Genomic DNA, 26,104 nt, shown 5'->3' with positions numbered 1-26,104 from the left:
GGTTCATTCCTGTTCTAACATCCTTTGTTTTTTAATATAATCTTAATTATCTCTCATTTGCAAAGACAAGTAAAAGAAGTTTTACTAATATTTACTTCGAGAGTAATACACTGTTAGTAGTAACCACATAGAACTCTGAAGTTTTAATCCCTGTGTAGCCTTATGATTTGCTTTCACTTTTCTATTCTTAATAATTTGAGAAACCTCTGTACTGTTTTCCATAGAGGCTACACTAGTCTACATTCCCACCTGCAGTGTGTGAGGTTTCTTTTTCTCCACATCCTCCCCAACACTTGTTGTTTTAACCTTTGGATATGGGGCCATTTTCACAAGTGTGACATGGTATCTCATTGTGGTTTGGTTTGCATTTCCCTGATAAGTGATGCTACACATTTTTTCATGTGCCTGTTCAACATCTGTATGTCTTTGGAAAAGCATCTGTTTAGCTCTTTGGTCAATTTTTTGTTTAGGTTATTTGTTTTCTTGTTGAGTTATATGAGTTCTTTGTAGATATTTGATATTAGCCCCTTGTCATATGTATCCTGTGAACTTTTTTCTGTTCAGTGTGGTATCTTTTTGCTTTAATGATAGTTTCCTTTGCTGTGCAGAAGCTTTTTAATGTGGTATAGTCCCATTTGTTTATTTTTGCTTTTGTTTTCTTTGCTATTGTACTCGAGTCCCTATGTTTTCTGTCACCTATGTTTTCTTCTATGTACTTATTGCAGTTTCACATCTTCATCCATGTCTTTAATCCATTTTTAATTAATTTTTGTTAATCATATAAGATAGTGGTCTAGTTTCATTCTTTTTACTGTGACTGTCCAATTTTCCCAGCACCGTTTGTTGAAGAGACTTTCTCCATTGTGTGTTCTCAGCTCCTTTGTCATAAATTAACTGTCCTTATAAGTGTGGGTTTATTTCTTGGCACTCAGTTCGGTTCCATTTATCTGTGTATATGTTTTTATTCCATTACCATACTGTTTGGGTACTATTGCTTTATAGTATAATATGAATTTATGAAATGCTTTTTTGTTAGGATTGCTTTGCCTGTTTGGGATCTTTTGTGGTTTCTTGCAAATTTTAATAATGTTTGCTCTGTTTCCTTGATGAATACCATTGGTATTTTGATAGAGATGGCATTAAATCTGTGTATTGCTTTGGTTAAGGTAGGTATTTAACAAATCTTCCAATTCATGATCATGGAGTTTCCTAGTGCTTCTATTTGCTAGTGTTCTCTTTCATTTCCTTTAACAATAATGCCTTAACAGTTTTCATTGAACAGGTGTTTCATTTCCCTTGTTAACTTAATTTCTCAGAACTTAATTATTTTTTATGTTTGTAAATGGGATTGTTGATTTCTTTGTCTTTCAGTTCTTTGCATATAGTCATGCAACAAGCTTTTTTATATTGATTTTGTGCCTTGCCACTTTACTGAATGATTTATTGTCTTTAATCATTTTTAATGGAATCTTTAGGATTTTCTCTATATATTTTCATGTTGTCTGCCATTAGTGATGATTTTGTTTCTTCTTTTTAAATTTAGATTCATTTTATATCTTTCTCTTGCCTCATTGCTCTAGCAAAGACTTCCAATACTGTATTGAATAGTGGTGGTGGGAGTGGCCATCTTCTCTTGTACCTGATCTTAAAGGAAAAGCTTTCAGTTTTCCATCGAGTATGATGTTAGCTGTAGGATTATCATATATGCCCTTGAAAAGAGGTTCTTTTTAAAATACTTCATTCCCAAGCTTCTTGAAAAGAATTTTATCTATCAGGAATTATTTTTAAGCATATGGCACTCTTCTTTCAGTTCCATGCTTTTTCTCATTCCCTTTGTTCTCTGAAGTTTTAAGTGTAAATTATTTATTCTAAATATAAGTACATTCGTATCATATATGTCTAGGCCCATATTAGCCTTTAGTTTTAATTAAATTAATAAGTTCACATTTTAAACAGTTTAAAAACATGGTGGTTGTCATCGATATACTTGCCTTTCAGAGGCCTGAGATTGGTGAAAGGAGGCTTCACTTTCTGTGGTAGTTTAATATTCTAACACATTATTTCCTATATTACATTTTTTATCTCATTTATTTTTTTAAACATCCTATTGTTTTTTCACAATATAGGATTTCCACCATCAGTTTTTTAAATTTCAGTGACTGGGCTATGGACTCATTCTGATTTTTTTATACAAGTAAAATAAAATTTTTAAAGTAAAGGTCTACTCTAGAATTGCTATTTTGAGGGATCTTTATCTCAAGTACAGCAAAGCTTCTGTCACACTGCTGTAGGGTAGGAAGTTGGCTCACTTACAGTGGCAAATGGAAAATGAAGTTAACCTGGCTTTTCTATGGTCTTTCAACACAGTATATACATTAATAGGCATCAACACAAGCCTTTCAATTGAGAGTAGACAATGCATTTTTTTCCCACAATTCAAACTTCTGCCTCATTTCTTTGCTCCTATTTTTAGCAGATTTTTTTTGCGGTAACGTTGGTTTACATTGTATGTGATTTAGAGGTATATGTTCACCACCTCCAGGTGTTGTTACCACACCTACCCTAAGACACCCAATCTGTGTATTGCTTTGGTTAAGGTGCCATTTAACCCAAATTATTTATTATTTAGAATAAATAATTTACACTGTGATCTCTCCCCACTTTGCTCTCTTCCTTCCTGCTTAATAGCCTCAGTACTACAGTCAGATTTCTAGGATTTGCTATTGGTTTGGCTTTGTCTGAGCCTTTGTTTTGTTTCTGTATAGTCCCTATATAAGTCATACTATCAGGAATTTGTCTTTCTCCTTCTGATTTATTTAGTTTAGCATAATACCCTCCAGTTCCATCCATGTTGTCACAAATGGCAAGAGTTTATCCTTTTTTAATAACTGAGTAGTATTCCATTGTGGTTATGTATATCTACCACATATTCCTGATTCACTCGTGTCTTTGGGCACTTAGGTTGTTTCCATAGCATGACTATTGTACATGTGCTGCAGTGAACATAGAAATGTTTATATCCCTTCAGATTACTGGTTTTTTTTTTATTTTTCTAGTAGACACCTACAAGGGGAATTGCTTGATCATGTATATGGTAGATCCATTGTTAGTATTTTGAGAAATCTCCATACTGTTTTCCAGAGGGACTGAACAAATCTACATTCCCAATAGTTCTTTTACACTACTTTTTTCTCCACATCCTTGACAAATTTATAAATATTAACTCAATCTATAGAAAAATTCTATTAGGCTAGTAATTTTTTCTCACTGTTAGGTATAGGAATGGGGTGTGTGTGTGTGTGTGTGTGTGTGTGTGTGTGTGTGTGACAAAGAAACTGAGGCTCAGGGGACTTTTAATAACATATAGCTGATAAATGGCTGGATGGGGGATTCATCTATAGATATCTGTTCTACAGTCTGTCATCTTCTTGCTTGCTCCATCATGTTATCACCACAGTACTGAACATGAGATATTCAATGCAGTGCAACATTGGACTGCACAATTTTACAGATAGCAAAATTTTGAGTTATATTTTTTCAGGTTATATTCCTACTATTTGGGCACATATATATACATATATGTATGTGTGTTTATGTGTGTATATATATATATATATACACACACACACAAAGATATATAACTTTTATGTTAGTGAACTAGTTCCATTGTTATAATCAATTTCTTTCAAATTAATGACATTTGTCATTGATTCCAGAAAATACAAAAACATCTTTATTATAATATGTGAAAAAATTCTCTTAAATCTTTTTTCTTGCAATAAGGATTTGCTTTTTGAAAAAAATCAAAGTTGGTGCCACTCACAAATTCTTCTAAATGAACCATTCATTTCTTTTTTAATGTATTCACATAAAATCCTTTATCACTGCCACTCTTAAAATCATGATGAATAACATAGCTTTAGCAGAATAATCACAAATCACCTCGCATTTCTTGGATACTTGTGTTTTGCTTATAAATCATTAAAACTTAGAATTGGCTTACATCTTGGGATTAGTAGTAGCTCCTTTGTTCAGAGATGGAATGGACTACATAGAAAGTGAATATCTTTTGTAGAGTGGGTTCAGAAAGATCTGGAGTTCAAATTAGAACACTGGGGGCCTCCCCTGGTGGTGCAGCGGTTGAGCGCTGGGTTGCGAAGCTGCCCGCAGCCTCTGCAGCGCCGGTTCGATCCCCGGCTGCTCCCCGGCCCCCGGAGGAGGGTCCCACATGGCGCGCAGACCTCTCCTGCCGCCCGCTGCTCACCTCAGCAGTGTCCTTCGGTCCTTCTGCCTGCTCTGCTCCCAGTTCTGGCTCTGGTGAATTCTCTCGCCCTCCCGCGCTTCTGACTGTACCCAGTGCTTGTATAAATAAATAAATAAATGTTTAAAAAAAAACAAATTAGAACACTGGACTAAATAGACTTTAATAGTTCTCATGTAATATCCTCTCAACTTATAGATTCTATGAGTTACTCTCCCTAATTGAATTAGAAAACTGAGTAAGTCTTCACTTGTCTCCCTTATATAGTAACCAGCCATTACTTTATCAGTCAGTTTCACAAGCATATTTTATTTTATTTTTTTTTAAATAATAAATTTTATTTTTATATTCCCCATACAATTGCAACCCCCCCATTTTGACCCCAATCCCTCCCCTCCCACCCCTCACCCCCCAAAAAGTGTCTCTGGTTCATAGTTGTTTGTTGATTTTGATTTTCACTTTCTTACAGTTATTCATTTTCCTAGTTCCTTATTTAAGTTTTCTAGATTCCTGCTATGAGTGAGACCATCCAGTATTTTTCTTTTTCTTTCTGGCTTATTTCGCTGAGCATGATCTCTTCCAGCGCCATCCATGTTGCTGCAAATTGCATGTGTTTATCTTTTTTGAATGCTGAGTAATATTCCATGGTGTATATGTACCACATCTTCTTGATCCAGTCATCTATTTTTGGGCATTTGGGCTGTTTCCAAAGCTTAGCTATTGTAAATAGTGCTGCTATAAACATAGGGGTGCAGGTGCTCTTTGGAATTGATGTTTCTGTGTCCTTTGGGTAAATACCTAGGAGTGGAATTGCTGGATCATATGGAAGCTCTATGTTTAATAGGTCCAGAAATCTCCACACAGCTCTCCATAGTGGTTGGACCAGTTTGCACTCCCACCAGCATTCACAAGCATATTTTAGTGGAACTCCTGAACACTTTAATGTCTCATTGCAGTGTGTGTTAGTCATGTTTAGCATTCATCTCTTTAGTATCAGGTATATGAATTTACAGACAGAATAACCTCATCTGTATTGAATGTATTTTTGAAAATATATCTAAAATACATTTTCTACTTTAAAGACTTACCCTGCCTAATTGCAATATCAACAGCAGCCGCTGCTTATCTGACCAAGACTGACTATGGGGTCTTCAAAGTAAAGGAGGCATCAAAAAGTACATCCCAGTCAGGGCCTCTCTCTGCAGTAATTCCACTAGGTTTATCTTTGAAAATAAGAATTATTACTAAGTTTAGTGTTTATACTATTAAACTGGAAAATTCTCAAAGTGTTATTCCTCTCCTTCCATTTTCCAAGCTATTAGATTCTGTAATTTTCTTTTTGTAGTCTTAGGTTTTACAAATGAATTCACAACATTGATCATAGAGTTTTAAAGTGTACAATTCCACTCTGCATGATGATTTTCTTTCACTTCATAAAAGATCTCTTAGTCTTCAAAAATAATGAGGTTTACATAATGACATTCAGAACTACAATAAGCAGAAAGATGGTGTTCAGTTTTATAGTTTCATAGTCATTACCCTATAATTCTCTTGGTATACTACGAAGTGGCTTCACAGTCATTTCATTTCCTTTCAGAGGAAAGGAAAAATTGGAAGTATGCCCAACCTACACAGAAATTATCACTTTATATGAATCTTTTTTTTTATACTTATCTTGCAGTCTCAGAAAATTATCTTTGATACTTTAAACATATGTGTTATTTTATGAAAGCTTGCTAATTGCTAGATAGCAATTCCCAATCCCCACCTATAGGTAACTTTTCCAGATATACCTGCAACATAGACTACATCATTTGTGGAAAGTCATGTAATCAAGGTGCAATGGGGAAGATTTGCCATGGTGGTTTGCAATTTACCTTTGCAATGGGATCAAGGTAGGTCAAGATGTTGGAAGTTCTAATGTAACTACCCTTTTAACAAACACCATTGACCACTTACGTAGTAAGCACTAGGTAGGGATTCAGAAATAAAAAGGTGAAGATGTCTCAGTACCTGCCTGCATGGAAGTCACAATTGGGAAAGCACCCAGAAGACTGACTTGTGGTATGTTAGAGCCACAAGAGAGAGCAAAGAGATAGGATTTCTACCTTATGTCCTAGGAGAGACTCAGGGGTGATAACCAAGCTAAATCTTGAAAGGATTAGTAAGTGTTTTCTAGACAAAAGAAGAGGAGAAAATATGTCAACCAGAGATAGTTTCAAGAGGGCATGGTGTGATTTGGAAACTGCAAGTGTTTTGGTGTCTAGAACAGTTAAGTGATGGTATGCAGAAAGGATCATAGAAGAATTTTAAGCCAGAAGTGACATGGTCAGATCATAATTTATAAAGATTCATTTTGGATTTCTAAAAATAATAAACTGAAAGACTGAAACTGAAGGCCTGAACACCTACTGGAAAACAGCTGTAAACAACGAGGGCCTCTGCTATGGCAATGAGAAAAGAAGGGAAAGGGTGAGAGAGACTGAGGTGCCAGAATATCTGAATTCTGGGTGCCAAAGATTTAAATGAGTAATGTAAGTCTTATCCTCAATGAATTAACAATCTAATTGGGAAAACAAGTAAACTGCCAACCTTATGCAAAGTTGTATTCAAAGTGCTGCATTCACAGTAAGGTTATATAGTCCTATGAGTACTTCTTGAGGGAAATACAGAGGGTTGGGTTTTTTTTTTTCTGGGAAAATTGCCAACTGCGTTTCAGTCCCAGTCATTTTTGATGTGGATAATTAGAAAAGGAAAGAATATACATCTCAAAAAAGTACTAAGATGTGGCTGGGAAGGCAGATGGCAGAAAAAGAAAAATTTTTGTAATGAAACTTGAAGATGAGAGAAAGGAAACCCAGGCCTGAGAACCATAGTCTGGCAACTTCTGTAAGGAGAGAATGCAAGCCAAAGATGTGTGGAGCAAGCTGACAACATCTGCTCTGGCAAGGAGTGTCGCTGGGCAGCCGCATTCTGAGGCTGCGCAGTGTCATTCTGGATGTTATTGGGAAATGTATTTTCCATCTCATGTATCCAAATTGCTTTACATTTTCTGTGATCTTGGCAGGACCTAGGTGGCAGAGGTGCACAGGTTTAAGGTTATAAAGTAAAAGGTAGAAACTCTAAATACAGAGTCAGGCACAAAAAGGAAGAAAAAATATACACATATTCATTGTGCATGTCATTTGCAGCAAAATAAAATGAATTTACCAGCAACATGTGAGCCCATAGGGAAGGGAGATTCAAAAGTATGCAACAAACAAGGTGTTTGGGGCCTGGGGGTAAAATGGGAATAATAGTCCCATTATTACTAATTTAAAATGTCTAAAAGAGAAGTTTCTATTTTTCTCTTGAGTGTGTTGACTTTAGTGAAGATAAAAGTATTTACAGGGGATTTCATAGATTTACTTATAACCTTGCTCTCTCAAACTTTTATTCTCTATCAGATCTTAAATTTTGCAAATTGAAAATTCTATAGAATTCTGTCCTAAGAGTTTCTAAGCATTCCATATATGCAAACTTACATGGAAACCCAGAAGAGCAGGAGATTCCTGATGTCTGAGAAGAAATATAGGAAAGGAATGCAAGGGAAAGTGACGTTTGAATTAGGCCTCAAGAAAGAGAAGGATTTAATCAAAGGGGCAATAGCATAAAGGAATGCTAAGCAGATAATAATGGTCTGTGGAAGCATAAAAACGCATAGCATGCTAAGGAACAGCATAGTATTTCAAAGGCTAACCTATAAATTGACTAGAATATAAGAGAAAGAAGTAAAAGAAAGGTAAGAATATTTGTCAAGGTAATTCTATGAAAAGCTCTAGTAAACTCAATTAGATAATCCAATTTAATTTTCCCCAGAGGTTAGACTTAAAACATTAGGATTGAGTGAGGACTGCTAAAATTAGAATTGTTCTTTTTCTTCTTAAAGATGGTAATAATTGGTAAATTTTTGAGAGCTGGTGAAACTACACTGAAGGCTTCTGTTATTCCTGTGAAAATTAGTAGTGCTTGTGGACAGGTAATGTTTTACGAATTGATAATAATAGGATTACCAACAACTTCCAGTTGCATAATGCCCCGAGGAAGATTCAAATCTTTTTCATGTATTTCTTTCATACTCCAGAAATAGTGTTGGCAAATGTTCAAAGAAGGCAGAAACTTACCAGAACATGCTCTTCAAAACTCCAACTCACCTCTTTATGGAAACAATCTTAGACAAATCTCTTGCATGTCATTTAGGCTTTATTACTTGACTTTGGTGTCCATATGCATCATATTATGAATTATATGCATGCTTAGATTAAAAAAATTCTTTTTTGTAATTTGACTTGAGTCATAATTTTAATATTTACCTTCCTTTAGTTAAGACTTTCTCTTCCATTCTTTATTAATACTTCCACAAGGGATTAAGAAACATCACAACATGTGAACTGATATATTTCATTGTTTTAAAAAACATAAATTCATGAATGACATGGAAGATAAAAAGTAATGCTATTTATAACCCTTAAGTTCTTTCGTCCTTCCCCCTTAAAATCAAATCCAGACGTCATTCCAACTAGGACTTGAACAAAGTTAAACACTACAAGTTATAAGATCTTAAAATCATGGAAAATACCATGTTTTTCCATCAAATCAGATATAATAGTTTTAAGTCTGGTCAGAGTTGGATCACAGATTTCAGTAACGGAATACGGAGTCTTTGCTGACTGGTTATTAAAGTTATCCCCACGATAATGTTGATTATATTTCCAATCCTAAAGTTTGTTCATGTACCCAAATACAATGTTTCCCTCTACCTCTGACTACTAATTGTTGAAGAGGAAAGTTAGTAATGGTCAACTTTTTCCACAACTTATTTTGAGATTTAATAGTGGATAATAAATGGGGGGATTCTGTTTACCTCAGCAAACCAGGATCCCATAGGAAAAATTTAGAAACAATATTTTCTATCAAGGAGCAGGATGGAGTCAGTTTGTACAACTCCAGTGTGTGTATCTTTCAGTTGTTACTGCCAATAGCATCTTGTTATATGTGGTCTTGAATAGATTCTATGTGGGGTACCTGAAGGACCTTCACATACCCTGTCAACCCAATAGGTAGTGCTAGTTTTAGATGGAACTGGGAAGCCTATAAATTTCCATGGCTATTATTTAATTCAAACCAGATTTTATGAATATCCCTGGAATTGTTAGTAACAACTGGAAGTCAAGGACAGTTGCTTTTCCTCTAATGGATGAAATTTGTTTATTTGTAACATTTGTATTATATTTTTATGAGATTATTAAGGATGTTAGGTGCATTTATTAAACTTGTTTATCAACCTGTCAAACAAGAATCACTTCCATTAAACAATTCACTTATAATTAGACTTCAAAATTTATAACTGTTTCTGCTATCTTCAAAGAGCAAATCTGGGATGTATTTAGAGCTTCTTTTGCTAAACTTTAGTGAAACTTACCTTTCTATTAAGGCACATATTCTGTTGGTAGGTGTACATATTTTGTTCTGATGATCTTCACTCCAGAACACCAAAGTAATGCAAGACCACTGAATCTACAACTGACACTTCCTTCTACTCACTTGAGTGGATCAAAGATTTCCCAAGCAGTAAGAAACCTAACAGGTCATCCCCTTCATTTCACATAAGAAGGAAAAAGCACTCAGAGAAATCAACTGACTTTTCTCTTCCCAAGTCTACTGAGTAGTTACTAGAAGAGCTAAAACTAATAACCGAGGTGTCCTGTATTCTATTACACTATCTCTTCTATGCTAGAGACAAATTAGGTCTGTCTCTCATTTGTTTTTCTCCTTCTATATTTGGAGACCTAATTTTCCTTTAGTCAACTATTGAAAACAAATGAAAAATACAGTTTATTCCCCAAACAGAGATCCTCATCTTTAAGACTTTTATAAGATCTTCCCACACATAGACATCTGTCTTTATTACACTCGAAAGATACTCAAGGTCAGTTGTATGGTGGAAGATGGAATCTAGACTTTCGGTGGCTATTATAATGTAGTGTATATAGATCTCAAACTCTATGCTGTAATGTTTTACAACAATGTTATTTCAATACAAATTTATAAAAAAAAAATTGAACAGAGAACATGATAATAGTAAATCCCCTGACTCAGTGCTCTTCCTAACTTGTTTCCAGTAAAAACATGGAAGTAAGGTGGTTGACCAATAAGAATAATTGCCCAAAGTATTTAAAACATATTGTAGATGATACAAAAGCATATAGTCCTTTTGAGAGATTTGTGTCATATGACTTAGCAGAATTTCAATGTGAATTTCTTTTGTGCATTGCAAAGGAACAGAAAGTATATTCCATCAGAATGCTTGCTTCCATTATTTTATGCAAAAACTACCTAACCCTTACATGGTCTTATTAAGTAAGCATACTCATTCCAAACATGCACTTCCGTATATAGCCATATTTATTATTTAAAAAAAAAAAAGACTTTTAAATATGAAAACATTTTGCTCCTTATCATTGAAAAAGAAATTTACAATGAATTAAATGACAAGTAAATGGCTCCCTTTTTAAAAATTCAAAGAAGAGAATATGATTACCAAGTAAAGACTTTATTTTAAAAAATGTGTGTTTTTGTACTTTAACATTGCCCTATTTGTTTTAGCAAGTCACTTTATTAAAAGTTATTTTAAATAAAAAGGAATCTAAACACAGGATAATTACATTAGAATTCAGGATAATAGCTCCCTTGGGCCCCCCCCCCCCCCCCCCCCCCCCCCCCCCGCATAATGACCAAGATGATCCCCAGGGGACTCCTGGGTATGGGAGATGCTCTACATTTTCGGGTACTGGTTATACCGTGTGTTCAGACCAAAGTGACACATGTATGTGAACATTTATACATGTATATTGTATTTCAATCCAAAGTAAAAAGAAAAATTAAGGTGCTAAAATAGAGAACTTGCCATTTACAGTCAGTAAGCATGTGACTGATAACTAGTATATATATTTATTATTTGATTCCAAATTCCAAATTAGATTTTTCTAATCTAGTCTCTTCTCTTGGAACTTTTAAAACTGATAGATTGCTCCATTTAAAAAAAAAAAAAATCCTTCTCATACTCTACTAAGAATTTAAATATTACTAAATATTTTACCAATTCAAGGTGAAAAAATGTGAACTTTAATCATGTTCATCATTTAGGTTAAAACAGAATAAGGCCTCATCTAAGTTTCTATGATATGGAAGTTTTTCTTCTAAAGGAAATTCTAAACATGGTTTTATAGATTCTCTTAATAAAATGAAGTATGACTCACCTTTAAGTAAAGCAACCTTCAAATTTATGTGTGTGATTGACAATAATGACTAATTTTTTCCTGTGACTTATAAACAAAATGAGATGTTTACTTTTTCAAATTACCCTTGACAGGTTGCCTCTGCCTGAGCAGACATTCATGGGCTACTGGACAATTGGCCAGTCAAGAAGTGGAATGCAAAAACTGTTGTGTCCTGCAGAAACTGATCACATAGGCATAAAGGTTGATATCATTTCTTCATTAAAATACCGAAAGTTACAGATTTTTTTCTGTCTTCCCTGGAGGAATTCATACTGTCTCAGGAATGACTTATTCTAATGTTATTGTAGAATAGATTTAGCTTCTGTTTTAATTCGTAAGTGAATCTCACCTTTGAGGGATTCAACATAGGTGATTTCTAATGGTCAGTAGAATTCCTAAGAAACAAACTATTTTGGGAAAGTCAGGTATATTGTGTATTATTCCTGCAACTCACATAAAAAGGCAAAGGAAAGGAGTCACTGTCACTACTAGCAATAGAAACCATTTTAGGTATTTTAAGCAGAAAGGTACTTAATGTAGAGAATTAGATTCTTACAAAATCTTTAGAAAGGACAGGAAGAACAGGTCAAGAGGCTGCCATCAGTCTTTTAGTTTCAAGTCAGTGTTTGCGTTGCTGTTACCACCCCTGTTGGGAGCTACACAGTAAAGTGGGATCGCAAAATTTTTCTATAAAGGACCAGATAGTAAATATTGTAGGCTTTTTAGCCATGCAGATTTTGTCACAGCTACTCAGATTTGCCATGGTAGCACAAAAACAGTCACAGACAATACATAAACAAATGAGTGTGGCTGTGTTCCAATAAAGTTTTGTTTACATAGCAGGCAGTAGATCAGACTTGGCCTTTGGGCTATTGTTTGTCAACCCCTGCAGTGGAGCATAGACTCTGACTGCATGTATTTGTCACAATATCCTTATTATCTGTTGCAGCTGCAAGAACATGGCCACTACCTCTCTTAGGCCTCCACATCTCATCCAAGTGTATTCAGTGGACAGAGCCTGAATCACATTCTGCAAGGGGTTATGAGGAATGTAGTTTTAGTGGTTACATTCTATATAATGATATAATAATCATTCTTGACAATAGAACTATATTAGGCCCTGGTTCATTCATTTACAAATTATGTCCTGGTTGGATAGTACTGGGTCCTGATATTTAAGATTCTAAAACTGGGTTAGGAAGAAATGAAGTAATGAGACTTGTACTTGGACATTGTGGTATTTTGTGTAAGAAAAAAGAGATAAATTCCTTGGTATTTGGTATATGGCATTATTATTGGTGTAACAACTTTGCCAGTCAATAAAATGAGAATAGGTATATCAAGATACTGAATATTTGAGATTAAATCTATATTTTGAAAGAACATTAGTATTTTCTACATCTTGGTGACTGCTCTAAATTCTTAACTCAGATAACTACTATATTATAGGGTCCAGCACCTATAAACATTCAAGAGTATCCTATAGAAAGACATGAAGAAAGATCCCTAAACTTTACTGAAGAGTGTGCCTCCTGGAAGTTACCACTGGATGAAATTAATTTAATCTGTGACGTTGCTACATCACGTGGTATGTCAGCTTATTCTTTTGATTTTCCTTTATGCACTGATTTTTTTCTAAAGGGGTATTTAAATAATCTCTAGACATCAAAAAGTCTTTGGTCAGCTCAGCAACTGTCTTTCTTGGATTCCATAGTAATTATATGTAATTTAGAACTAATTTCCTATAACAACCTAAGAAAATACTATTGTGGAGTCCACATCAGCACTGCTGAGTTTGGAAGCATATGTCTGTTTCTCATTACAATTGTAGCACAAAGTTAAACACACCCAGGCCTGTGTTAAAAATAGAAGAGGAAAAGAAAAAGGAGAAACATTGGCTTTTTTGGCTCGGATTCCAGTTTGGTGATTGCATGAACCACGAAAGCAGGGCTGGAGTGATTTGCAGTCATTAAATTTCTCATTGTAAAGAATGTCAAATAAAGGATGTGAATTTTTGGAGTCTGCCTTTCTGGGCTGTTGCTACTACCTACTGATTTATGCAGCGTGCCCTGGGTGCCTCTTGACAAATGATTCTCAATTGATGGCAGTTACTTAGGGGAAATAAACAGAAGTAGTGGCAGGGGGAAGGAAGAAAATCCCTAATTTGACTTTGATTGGAATTAGGCAAAAATTCAGAAGCAAGTTTTTGTTCATATAAGTTCTGTGGTTATTGTTTTTTCATCTAATCAGCCATGTTGAATAAAAATATGTTCCTTAAAATTACACAGGTTTTAGGGGTAACAGATTGTACTCCTATTAAGATAATTTACATTCACCAGTAGAGAGGAAGTATGAATTTTATGGGAAAAGTTTGAAAATTAGCCTTTGTCTTGTACTTAGACATTGCAAATAGGTACACTGTGCTCCCTGCCCTGTGCCCTTGACAGGCGTCACACCAACTGCAGCACTTTTCTCATAAATCCTTGTCACAGTTTCACAATTTTAAGCACAACTTTCCAGGCAGCCACTGCCAGTAAGTCAGAATTGGCCCTGAAAAATGAAACTCATTTGCTGTCCCTGATAAAATTTTTGTGTTGTATTGTCCATATTTTTTTAACCTATTCTGCATTTTTTAAGAGAAAAGAACATTTTTGGGGTTAGAATAAAATTGTATAGACTTTGAAAATTTTGCAATAAGAAATAACTCAAATATGAACAAAAAATTGAAAAGTGAGATCTATAGAGCTAAGAATCAAAATATGGAATTACTTATAGTAAGAAAAACCTAACAGACTAGTAACTATCTAGGAAATGCAAGATTAGCAGTTATAAGATGTTGACCAGCTGTGGCCCATCTGAATCAACAATAAAACATGAGAAAACAGACCTTTATTGAAGCACGAATATTCTGCTTTCATACAAGGAAGAATTTCCTGACATTAAGGAGTGTTAAATATTCCATGATGTTATCGTGAGATATTATGAAATCCTTTTAGGAACAAATAGATAGGTGTGGCCCCATTTAAGAACTAAATTGTTTTTCATGTGCTTTTTCAGCCTAGTCAGTTCATCAACAGTGCATCTGCTGAGTTTCAGCTATGCTCAGACAGATTCAGTTTTCATTTGATTCAGTTTTCTCTTGGTCAGTCAGAAAGTCTGTTGCAGGCTACAGAATTAACACCTTTTTGTCATTTCAGAAAATGAGGAAAACACCCTCTACGTAGTTACATGCAATCCTGTTTCCTTATACTTTATGAATACGACTGTGAAAAAAAGTGGCTACTTTGTGGACCTTTATGACATCTTTCCACGAGCAGCCAGTGGAGTCTGGCATCCATTTGTGACAGTGGCACCGCTGGGAAATCCTCTGAAGGGTCAAGTGATCCTCCACGAGCAGGAGGTAATCCCCTGCAGTCTACTCACATGGTATTATTACTCCAAGAGTCATTTATGTGAAGGAAAAGAAGGAAAAGAGTGATTTGCAATGTATAATAGAGATATGTGCTTCATAAACAGAGAAGAGGGAGAGTCCAAAGGGTGAAGTCAGAGGTTATATTTTATCAGTACCACAAAGGCAGGCTAGTGTCTTCCTCTCTGCCAAGACTTCAGCATCACCTATAATTCTAGAAACATGTTTGTCAAGGTTTTTCAACCTCAGGACTGTTGACAATGTGACCTGATAATTACTTATTGTGAAGCTCTTTAAGAGACCAACAACAATCTCTCCAACAAATAAATATACCATTTCCAAGTAGTGATAATTGTTATACAGAAATATTTCTGTTATACAGAAATAATTGTTATCCAGGAGAGATGGGAGTGAGTATGAAGAGTTGGGAGGGTGAAGAGTGTTAGGAAAGCTGCTAAGGTAATTCCTCTTGGAGACCGCATTTAGTCTGAGAACTGAATGACATTCTTTATGCAGAGACAGCCATGAAAATGTATTCCATAGAATTGCCACAGTCAGGTTGGGCTGCTGTAACAGAAATGCCATAGTCTAGGTAACTTACAAACAACACAAATGTATTCCTCGTATTTCTAAAGACTGAGAAGTCCAAGATCAAAGCATCAGCAGATTCAGTATTTGGTGGTAGTTTTCTTCCCAAGAACCATCTTTTCACAATAACCTCACATGGCAAAGGAAGCAAGAGATCTCTTTTATAAGGGCATTAAACCCAAAGACTGTGGTGGGGAAGATTGAATGAGGGGAAGAGTATGAAAGAGGGAGCTCAAAAGAGATTAAAGTGAGTTGAGGTAGGGGGCATGTCAGTGGGGATGGGGAGCAAATTGTGTAGAGCCTTATAGGCCATTGGAATGTCCTGGCCCTGACAGTGAATGGAAGGGGAAAGTGTTAGAGGGTTTCAAACAGAGGAGCAGCATGATCTGACTTATATTTTAAAAGGATTTCTCTGGCTTCTCTATGATGAAAAAGTACTAAGGGAAAATAGTTAAGAGATTTTTGCAATGAGCTAGACAATGGCAATGAGATCATGGCAGTTTGGAGGAAGACAGAGGTCAAAAGTAAGAATGGATTTTGAACATATTTTGAAAGTAGGACCAACAAATCAGTTGTATGGTAAGAAACAGAATTAGAGAAACTCCATGGTTTAGGGCCTGAGCAACTAAAGGGATGCTAACTGAATTGCCATCAACTGAGAAGAAAGAATCTATTGGGGTGGGAGAGGGGGGAGGGGCTGCCTATTTAAACATTAGACATCCAAGTAGAAGAGTCTAGAGTTCAATGGAGAGTTGAGACAGGAAATATAAATTTGGAAGTCATTGGCATAATGTTATTTAAACCATGAGCTCGAAAGAGGTCACCCAAAGAATGACTATGGACTAAGAAATCCAAACAGTAAGTTGCAAGACAGTAAGATATTGATATCAGGGAGGTGAGGAGAAATCAACCAAGGGGATTGAAAATGAGTGGTCATTGAAGTACACAGGTAAACTGGGGCACAGGATATCCTGGAAAGCAAGTGATGATGTCTCAAAGAGAAGGATATAGTGTTAAATGCTGGCAATATGCCAAGTGAAAGATTTCTTAACATTTATCCCATGTTATTATTCCAGTTGCACTGAGGTAACTTAATTTTTTATATATACATACATGTAAAGAAACTAAGACTCAGAGAGTTTAAACAACTTACCCATCAAAGATAGCTGAGATTCAAACTTTATCCACTCACAGCAGATACTTGGGGAAAAGAATAGTATGAAAAAAATAAAACTATTAGCAATTGGAGAATACTAAAGAAATGCAGGGTTGTCATTTGCATTTGTATTTAAAGTCACTATGAGAGCAAAGTGTTACCAAGAAACAATACTTCTTGACTGTCTAATTAAGGAAAGATTACATAAATAACATGTTATTAGTTCACTAAGTAAATAAGTCTACTTTACTTTTAGACTTTGCCAAAATAACTATTATAAATTCTTAGTTAATATTTTTTTTCTGATTTTCATTTGTTTTTCACTTTCATTTTCTCCTACAAGCAGTTTATAAACAATCAGATATTGCTTATAAAAGTTTGTGTCCAACTGATCATAACAACTATTTTACTTTTATAGAGTCCAACAAAATATCAGTGGCATTGAACTGAATTCTATATTCAGAAAATTCTTCCGTAAAAAACAATGACATCTTAGTGATTTTTAATTCAGTAAGTGAATCAACTTTGGATAAGAATCGAAATTTGGGGTATTATTCAGGCAGTTCTGTCATATTTTTAGCTGCCAAGTTAACTCAAAATTTTATATAGCAATTCTTTGAAAATACTAGATTTTTAGGGGCTCAACAAGTATTTTATTTTCTCAAAAGATCCAATTATGTGGCAACATTGATGATTAATACTCTGTTCAGTTACAACATATTATCAAAGATAATATTTTTTTCCTTATAAAGATGTCCTTATCTTTCATAGGAGCACTTTGCCTCCTGGCATTCTTACATGCTGCCTTCCTTATACCCCTGACCACATTTTTAACCATTTTTCAGAGATCTCCCTCAGTACCCTGAGCAGGCAATACACAGCTTATCTGGATACTGCTACTCTTCCTTTCTCCTTGAAACTACCTCTTCTTTTCCCAGAGAAGATATCTCAGCTGCTGTTTTATATTGTGGCCCTTTTAGGATATAAGACCTTTGTAAGTCCAAATGAATAGCGTGTAGCTATAAAATTTAACAAATGGGGAAATTAATCGAATAAAAACTGAATACGCTGCCATCAATTATTTCTTCCTCATTCTTCACTAACTAAAAATGGAGTTAAAATATTATAGAGAAGTATTTCCATTAATTCATCTATCCTATCCCTGGGCTTTTTAAAATAAAACTTTGCCATGGATGCATTTCCCTGGTTAGTTTTAGAAGTTGTTCAAAAATTCTTTGCTAAAATAAAACCTTAAGTGAGGAAAGGGAAACTTTGCCATGACTAAAAATAAAGACATCCCCCGCCCCAAGAGATTACTTATTACATCTGTACAAAGTTTAGAATTTCAGACTTTGGGACATTGAGGTCATCCAGAGGTTACTTTTCTCCCAGTCAAATACAAACATTATAAAATCACTCACTTGCTTCTCTCTCTCTGCCCCCCTTAAAGGAGTGCCAAAGCCACAGTTACATGTACTCATGTGTGACGCAAAATTCTATTTTTAAACTCAGACAGAATATATCATTAGTCATTTACAGAAGGAAACTATTAACATCTAAAAGGAGAGAGCAACAGAACTCCTTCATGTTGCCAATTACTTCTAAAACTAATTCTAAATACAGCAATGGCTAGAAATATATGCTTGCTGTTACTTTTGCCATATTATGAGTATATAAGTTTTAGACCCTAAAAAGGAAGAAAAATGCAAAACTGTTCTTATTTTTCTGCTTAATCATATCTCCTTAATGATCTGCTTATTCTTCTGCTTAATCATATTTTAGGATCAATTTTTAGAAATTTTCTTTTGCTTAGAAAAGTTCATGTTATCCCAGATTTTTAAAGTGCTAAGAAGTTATGTTAATGTTAATGTTAATTTGTGTGTATATATGAATATATTTATCATATAAGATAGAGTTTCTCCTATAAAAAAACTCAAAAAGATTTACTCTAGAATGGAAACTGATTTTTTAACTTATTAATATGTTTTCTAAAGGAAACATTAAGACTTCACTACCATTTTCTCCTTTTTTAATTTTTTTTTTTTAAGATTTATTTATGCAGATAAGAACTGGGTACAGGCCAGAGGTGTGTGGGGTGGTGAAAGGATTCACCAGAGAAAGTGAGAAACAGAATAGGCATAGTGACTGAAATACATTGCTGAGGGGAGCAGCAGGTAAAACAGGAGAGGTCTGCTGCGCTATGTGAGTAGCTCGCTGGCAGGCCAGGGACTGAACTCATGCAGCAGAGGCTGTGGATAGCTTCATAGTACTGTTTTTAGCCCTTTGGGCCCCCAGGGAGGCCCTTCACTACCATTTTCAAATGTTGAAATACAGGAATAATGCTATGCTTCTTATATGAAATACTAATTTTAGAAAGACTATTCCTAACACACTCAGTGGAAAACTATATATTATATTGAATGATGCATTCTAAGGATAAGGTTTGCAAAAAACTTTAAGCTTTATCAACATGCTTCATAGAATGTCTTATTACAGCCAAGGTTCAGAGTATATAGATCATAGGAAACTACGTGGCATGAATACTGCTTTAATTCCTGAGCACTTTAATAAAATTAGCAAGTAAAAATAAATTTGAAACCACACTATGAGATCCTATATTTGCAGATGAGTCAGTAATCTTTTTACATTTCTTTTTATTTCTCTCTAACTGAATTACATAATGGAGGTCAAGGCCCATGGTTAACTCATCCTTGTTTTCTCCTATCTGCTTTTAGTATAATAATCTACTCAAATATTATGCAACAAATGAACATTTCATATTTTGTTACCTTTATTTTAATATGTATATACCAAATATATATTAATTCTTCGAGTATTTTGTGTATTTTCCCAAAAGAAAGTTCTTGAAATGAAACTTTCATAAGGGTTAAGATAACTAAAGGAGCCCAAATTTAGAATAAGAAGACAAAAAAAGAAAGAAATAATAAGATATTTGCGTAACAATGAGGCCTGACAAACAACTTACAGGTGCTTTTAGCAAACTAGTGAGTTTAATTTTCAAGTCTTTAAATTTTAACTAAAAAAGCCAATTTCTATGCATCTCTAAAATATTTACTTCTTTTCTGATTTTCTCAATTTTAACGTATTTCATGGTTTTTTTGGTGCTATTGTAATGCTTAAAGTTTATTTTAAAATATTTAAATTATTGGGCAACTATTACTTCATTTGCATATCTGTAATTAACAATGCTGGAGAAATCTAGCACAAGCTTTAAAAGTTCTTAAAGCTTAGTGAATGAAGCTTTCACTAAGAAACACTCATTATTAGGTAGGTTCTTTTTTTAAAGATATATTTATGCATACAAGAACCGGGGTACAGGCCAGATGTGCAGGCGGGTGAGAGGATTCACCAGAGACAGAGCAGGGAGCAGAACAGACAGATTGACTGAAATACCCTGTTGAGGGGAGCAGCAGACCAGACAGGAGAGGTCTGCCGCACCGTGTGGGTATCTCCCTGGCTGGCCAGGAATCGAACCCGGGCTGCAGAGGCTGTGGACAGCTTCACAGCGCAGCACTCAACCTGCTGCACCACTAGAGAGGCCCACTAGCTAGGTTCTTGATATTTTCTTGCTCATCTATCTTTTTATCGTGTACATATCTTCTGAATTATACCTGAATTAGTGAAAAGAATACATGGGATCTAATTATGCATGATATTAGAGAGTTTTCAACAGAAACTTCTTTTATTTTTGAGGAAATATAATTTTGAGACAAGTAAATGGGCTTTTAAAGATCACAAATCTCGGGCCTCCCCGGTGGCGCAGTGGTTGAGCACTGGGTTGCGAAGCTGCCTGTAGCCTCTGCAGTGCCGGTTCAATCCCCGGCTGCTTCCTGGCCCTGGAGGAGGGTCCCACATGGCGCGCAGACCTCTCCTGCCACCCGCTGTTCCCCTCAGCAGTGTACTTTGGTCCTTCTGCCTGCTCTGCTTCCTGCTCTGGCTCTGGTGAATTCTCTCACCCTCCCGCGCTTCTCACTGTACCCAGTGCTTATAAAAATAAATCTTAAAAAAAAAAAAATAAAGATCACAAATCTCTTAATTTCCTCATTACTGATAATAAAACAGAATTATGGTTAAGGTAGCCTAGATTTAGAAGTTTAAGATAAAATCTTCTAAGAGATACTTTATGCACTACAGATATAGAAATATCTTCATAAAACTGTCTAAAACTTTAAATTCTCTATTAAGGAAAATCATTTCATATCTTCATGGTATCCCTAAAATATCTCAACTTTGTTGGCTTCCCTTTAGTTTATCATTATAACCTTTACTCCCAGGTTGCCAAGAGGTTTCTGCTTTTTAAAAATAGGATCAAATCTTGAGCTTTTCACTGTTATCTTTATTTGCAGAGCAATATCATCCTATTGCTAGACACCACCAACCAAACCCTTCGTCGTCTCATCCTCCCTTCAGAAGAGATGACATCCAAGAAACCTTCTGGGTGGAACAGGTTCCAGCAGGAAATTGTAAGGAATACTAATCTTGTTGAGCAAATTGCCAAGTATTTTCTATGACTTTCTAACCATAAAGATGCATGCCTGCCCATCCCTTTCTGTGCCTTATTTTCAATAAGATTTCTCTTAATATGCATTTGTAGATTTTAGCATGATGAAAATAGATACAGATACACATATATAGAATACTAGTAGAATTGTCAGAACACATACATAAAGAATTGTCACACATACATAAAGAATTGTCAGAACTGAACTAATAATAATAGAACACCATGAGCTATGTGAGTGTGATATTGGTGACAAATTCCTAATCATGCAGTCACTTTAACCAGTTTCCTAGTTCAATATGTATGTTAATGTTTTGAACTTATAGGCTAAATCCATAAGTGTAACTCCTGATTGTATCTACTAAATTTATTTTATTAAACTACAAAATATTTTAGGTCAACACAAGAGAATTTATTCTGCCATTTAGAAAAAGGTAAAGGATATAAAATATATTGTGTCCTGCACAACAACATACTTAGGTCTTCAAAGTGATGGAAAGGATTTTTCAAATAAATTATCCAAATCTAAGAAATAAAATATTTCCTGTGTATTTATTCATCAGATAACATGTTTATTTCTAAATAGAATTTAGCATTATTTTTAAAAGTTTTATTCTGAAGGGGTTTTAGTGTGTGGTTTGCAGTAAATTTGGAAACATACTTAAATCCGTGTTACCATAAGAGTTTTAAAGTAGGTAAAGCTTTAGAGTATTACATGTCTTCTTAGAGTATTACATGTCTTACACATTCAAGAACTTTGAGAGAAAGCAGCTGAAGAGATATGATTGTATCTGACACATTTAATATGAATCATTTGTTTTGTTTTGTCTTTAGGAAACTTACAAAATGTGTAAAGAATTTTCACACCAAAACTGGCTAGTATTCTACAAAGAAAAAGGGTGAGCTCTTCATTGTAGAACATTTAAACTAGGTTCTTATTTTGTCCACTCCATTTCATCTTCTAATTATACTTGTTTGTTATAAAACAAATGTAAGCAAATTATAAATGTTTTATTATAAAATAACTCATCCCACATTGTAGAACACTGAAAAATAAACTTGAGAAATAATAGTGTTCATTACTCCAGAATACAATCACTTCTAGAATGGCAGCTTTCCCTTTCTGTTACTCCTTCTTATGCACACTCTTTCATAGTTTAGAATCTGTGCATGTCTTCTCAGTTAACATTTTTCTATATTATTACTTAGTCTTCGAAACATTCTTTTTAAAGTTGCATAAGAATTCACAAAATGATTATGCCATGGTTACTCAGCCACTATCCTCACCATTTCAGATAGTTTTCTTCTCCTTTTGCAGGAACAGCCTGACTGTGCTGGATGTCCTAGAAGGGCGAACTCACACCATCTCACTTCCCATCAACCTCAAGACAGTTTTTCTCGTGGCAGAGGACAAATGGCTTCTAGTGGAGAACAAAACAAATCAGTGGGTGATTCAACACAGTATCATGTGCTATAACTCAACCTAATATATCAATTATCCTACATCCTTACTGTCTTCCTGTGTCTGTCTTTTAATATTAACTGTATTTGGCAGGTACTCTATAGGTGAAAGTTAGAAGAAAGGCTAGGTTGGGGGACTAAAATAAATCAAATGTGACTTCACAGAGTAAAAGTCTTTCAGAGAATGACATTGTAATTAACAGTAAAAGTATAATGACTTTTATGTATGATCCATATTTCCTCGGGCTCTTTTCTGTTAGCACATTGAGAATTCACTGAATTGACAAAGCAGAGATGCTTCAAAGTAGATTTACAGTTTATTTTCTCTTAAAAGGATCACATTCTCCATCCTAAAGCTAGTGATTTTTTGTGGGGTTTTTTTTTATAACTTCAAGGAATCTACCCTTAAAAGTTTCTTCTTTTTTTATCCTGTGTATTTTCATTTGATTCTATTTATGTTTGTTTTGTCTTCTCCCCCCCTCCACCATTGGACTGTACATTGCCCCATGAAAGGGATATTATGCACACATGATATAAATAGGGTACATAGTGAACTTTGAATCCCTCCTCTCTGTACTGTCACATCTACAGCTAAATGCAGACTGTCTCTGCCCCTCAGCAACACACAGAAGTAGCCTACTGCAAAAGATTTCTGGCTTTTTATACACCCTATTTTAGAAATCTTAAAAAATAAATAGATTGGTTTATGGTGGTGCAGAAATCTGTCCCTTAACTGATCACAAATCAGAAATCAGACTTCCACTTACTAATGATCATAAAGTCTTATCACAGCAGGCTCCATGATAATTAGGATATGTCCTATTGGAGTTGCTTTTTGTCCCCTTTTTTTTGTACAGCCCTTCCTCTTATATGAAGTGTTGGATTTTTTGTTTACATTTATTACTGCTCACATTTATTACATTTAGTTTACAATTTATTACAGAGAATTCTTACTATTCTCTGTTCTTTATACACAGTGTTGAGAAGCCACTTGCTAATTCATGATAAAATCTGACACTGAAAATTACATAATAGAGGCTTTGAAGGAAAAGAAAATCTGATTTTCCCCATTCTGGTCTCGTGATTATTAGAAAAAGAAAAACTTTCACTTAGATGTTTTTGTTGTTTGCAGGAAATATCTTTTAACTAAGCCTGCACACATCGAATCTGAGGATAGTGGCATCTGCCAGTTGTATTTGTTGAAAGAGGAGCCTCCTAGCACAGGATTTGGAGTTACACAAGGTAAATACAAATTATGATAATACTTATTGCTAATAAAATTTTGAATTCCATATATACTTGAAATTACCTTGGAAGATGCCATGGTTGTAAAAACTGAGTTTTCTCAAAGGGCCTTAAATATCTTTCTCTTTTCTTTAACTTGAGTTTTTCTTTTTGAGTTGATGAGAATGAAATCATGCAAAAATTACTTCTTAGAATATTTTTAGAAGAATATGGTGTCTAATGTTTCTCTGATGCTTTTCAGAAGCAGATTTCAGCATACCTCATACAATTTCAAGTGATCAACTGTCATCTGAAAATCTAAGTTCAGCTGTGGGACAAAAGATTGCTTCTCCTAACCGAATTCTCTCAGATGAGCAAAATTATGCTACAATTGTCATTGGTTTTCCAGATCTCATGGTAAGCATCTGTTTTTTAAGTTGTTGAATAAATATTTTGTCCCCTCAATTTGGCTTATAATCTATCATTCCGATCAAGGGGGTAATTAAAAATGTAATGCTATTCTGGTATACATTTCAAATCAAGTCTGAGTTCCAAGTAAGTCATTTAAAAAGTATTCTGCCTATGGAGTTCCATTGCTTTTTAAAAATTAACATTAGAAGTGTAATGTAATTATATAATTTAGTAAGGGAAAACCTGTATTCTTCATACATGGGAGTTCAGGAGAAACAGTTAAATGCTTAACCCACTAGTAGTGATTTTATATCATGTTGTCTTAATGTGTGTGTATAATTTGTCAAGAGGAACAATTTGAGACTATTAAAATAACATGACTTACAGAATTTTTAAGGTGTTTATTGGAGTCTATTATAACTATTACTATAGAGTAAATTTTTCAAAACTCATGGACTTCAATTTACTTTCCACTGAGTTTTGCTCTGACTTACCATATAAGTAATTATACTATAAATGGTGATTTCTCAAATGATACATTAGACCACATGGAGAAAGTAAATATATACTGAACAGTTGTGTTCAAAAGCAGAATAATATACATTCTTTTCAAGTACATATGGAGAACATTCTCGAGGATAGATCTCATGTTGAGACACAAACTAAATCTTAATAAATTATTAATAAAATCAAAATATAAGAATCAATGATATTACATGATATCATTGATACTACGTGATATCATTGATATTATATTATATTATTATAATGATATCATTGATATTAAATGATACTACAATGATATTAAATACAAGAAGAAAAATGGAAGAATGTATATATAAGGGAATTAATATATAAACATGCTACTAAACAACTATTGGGTCACCAGAGAAATCAAAGAAGAAACCAAAATGTATCTAGAGATGAATGACAATGAAAAATACCACACCCAAAAATAGATAACTGGATCAAGAAGATGTGGCATTTGTACACAATGGAATATTATTCAGCCATCAAAAAAGATAAACTCATGCCATTCACAGCAATGTGGATGGAGCTAGAAGGAATTATGCTCAGTGAAATAAGCCAGAAGGAAAAAAGAAAAATATCGGATGGTTTCACTTATAACAGGAATATAGGGGAACCAAATAAGACATCAGTGTAAAAAATAATAATAATAACAGTACAAACCACAACAAAGCAAAAACAGACAATTATAAACTAGAGACATACTGCAGGGGAAGAGGAGGGAAAGGGTGAGAGGGAGGGAGTCAGGAGCACAGGGAACTGTGGTGATGTGGTACATGAGTGCCTTGGGGAAGGAAATTCTAGGGGGATTCAATCTGAGGGGGTGGGGGATAGCAAATATTGTCCAAAAAATGTAAAAAAAAAATGATAAATGTTAAAATAAATAAATAATATAAAAAATACCACATACCAAATTCTTTGGGATGCAGCAAAAGAAAAGAAGCAATAACAGGGAAGAACTACAGGCTCATCTCTAGAAAACCAGAAAAATATCCAAATAAAAGGCCTTCTGGTAAACATTACACTGAGTATCTTAAATATGATCCATGAAGGAAACATTGATAAATTGAATTTCTTCAAAATTAAAAACGTGAACTCTGGGCCTCCCTGATGGTGCAGCGGTTGAGCGCTGGGTTGCGAAGCTGCCCGCAGCCTCTGCAGTGCCAGTTCCATCCTCGGCTGCTCCCCGGCCACCGGAGGAGGGTCCCACATGGCGCACAGACCT

General features: G+C 34.8%; 1 protein-coding gene across 2 annotated transcripts in view; it reads left to right on the top strand.

Moving 5' to 3' along the window:
- Positions 1-26,104, top strand: part of VWA8 (von Willebrand factor A domain containing 8) — a 364,311-nt gene that overhangs the window by 212,606 nt on the left and 125,601 nt on the right. For both annotated transcript variants that reach the window (XM_054701470.1, XM_037526940.2), the window contains 8 exons: positions 11,673-11,781; positions 13,030-13,168; positions 14,778-14,980; positions 21,101-21,217; positions 22,090-22,154; positions 22,574-22,699; positions 23,849-23,958; positions 24,203-24,357. In XM_054701470.1, the coding sequence (XP_054557445.1) occupies positions 11,673-11,781; positions 13,030-13,168; positions 14,778-14,980; positions 21,101-21,217; positions 22,090-22,154; positions 22,574-22,699; positions 23,849-23,958; positions 24,203-24,357 (1,024 nt within the window). The remainder of the gene's footprint in view (positions 1-11,672; positions 11,782-13,029; positions 13,169-14,777; positions 14,981-21,100; positions 21,218-22,089; positions 22,155-22,573; positions 22,700-23,848; positions 23,959-24,202; positions 24,358-26,104) is intronic.

The sequence above is a fragment of the Talpa occidentalis genome, unplaced genomic scaffold (genome assembly GCF_014898055.3).
Source record: "Talpa occidentalis isolate TD23 unplaced genomic scaffold, MPIMG_talOcc4v2.1 talOcc4.5, whole genome shotgun sequence".
Lineage (NCBI taxonomy): Eukaryota > Metazoa > Chordata > Mammalia > Eulipotyphla > Talpidae > Talpa > Talpa occidentalis.
The sequence above is the reverse complement of the archived record's forward strand: the minus strand, read 5'-3'. Positions and strand labels throughout refer to the sequence as shown.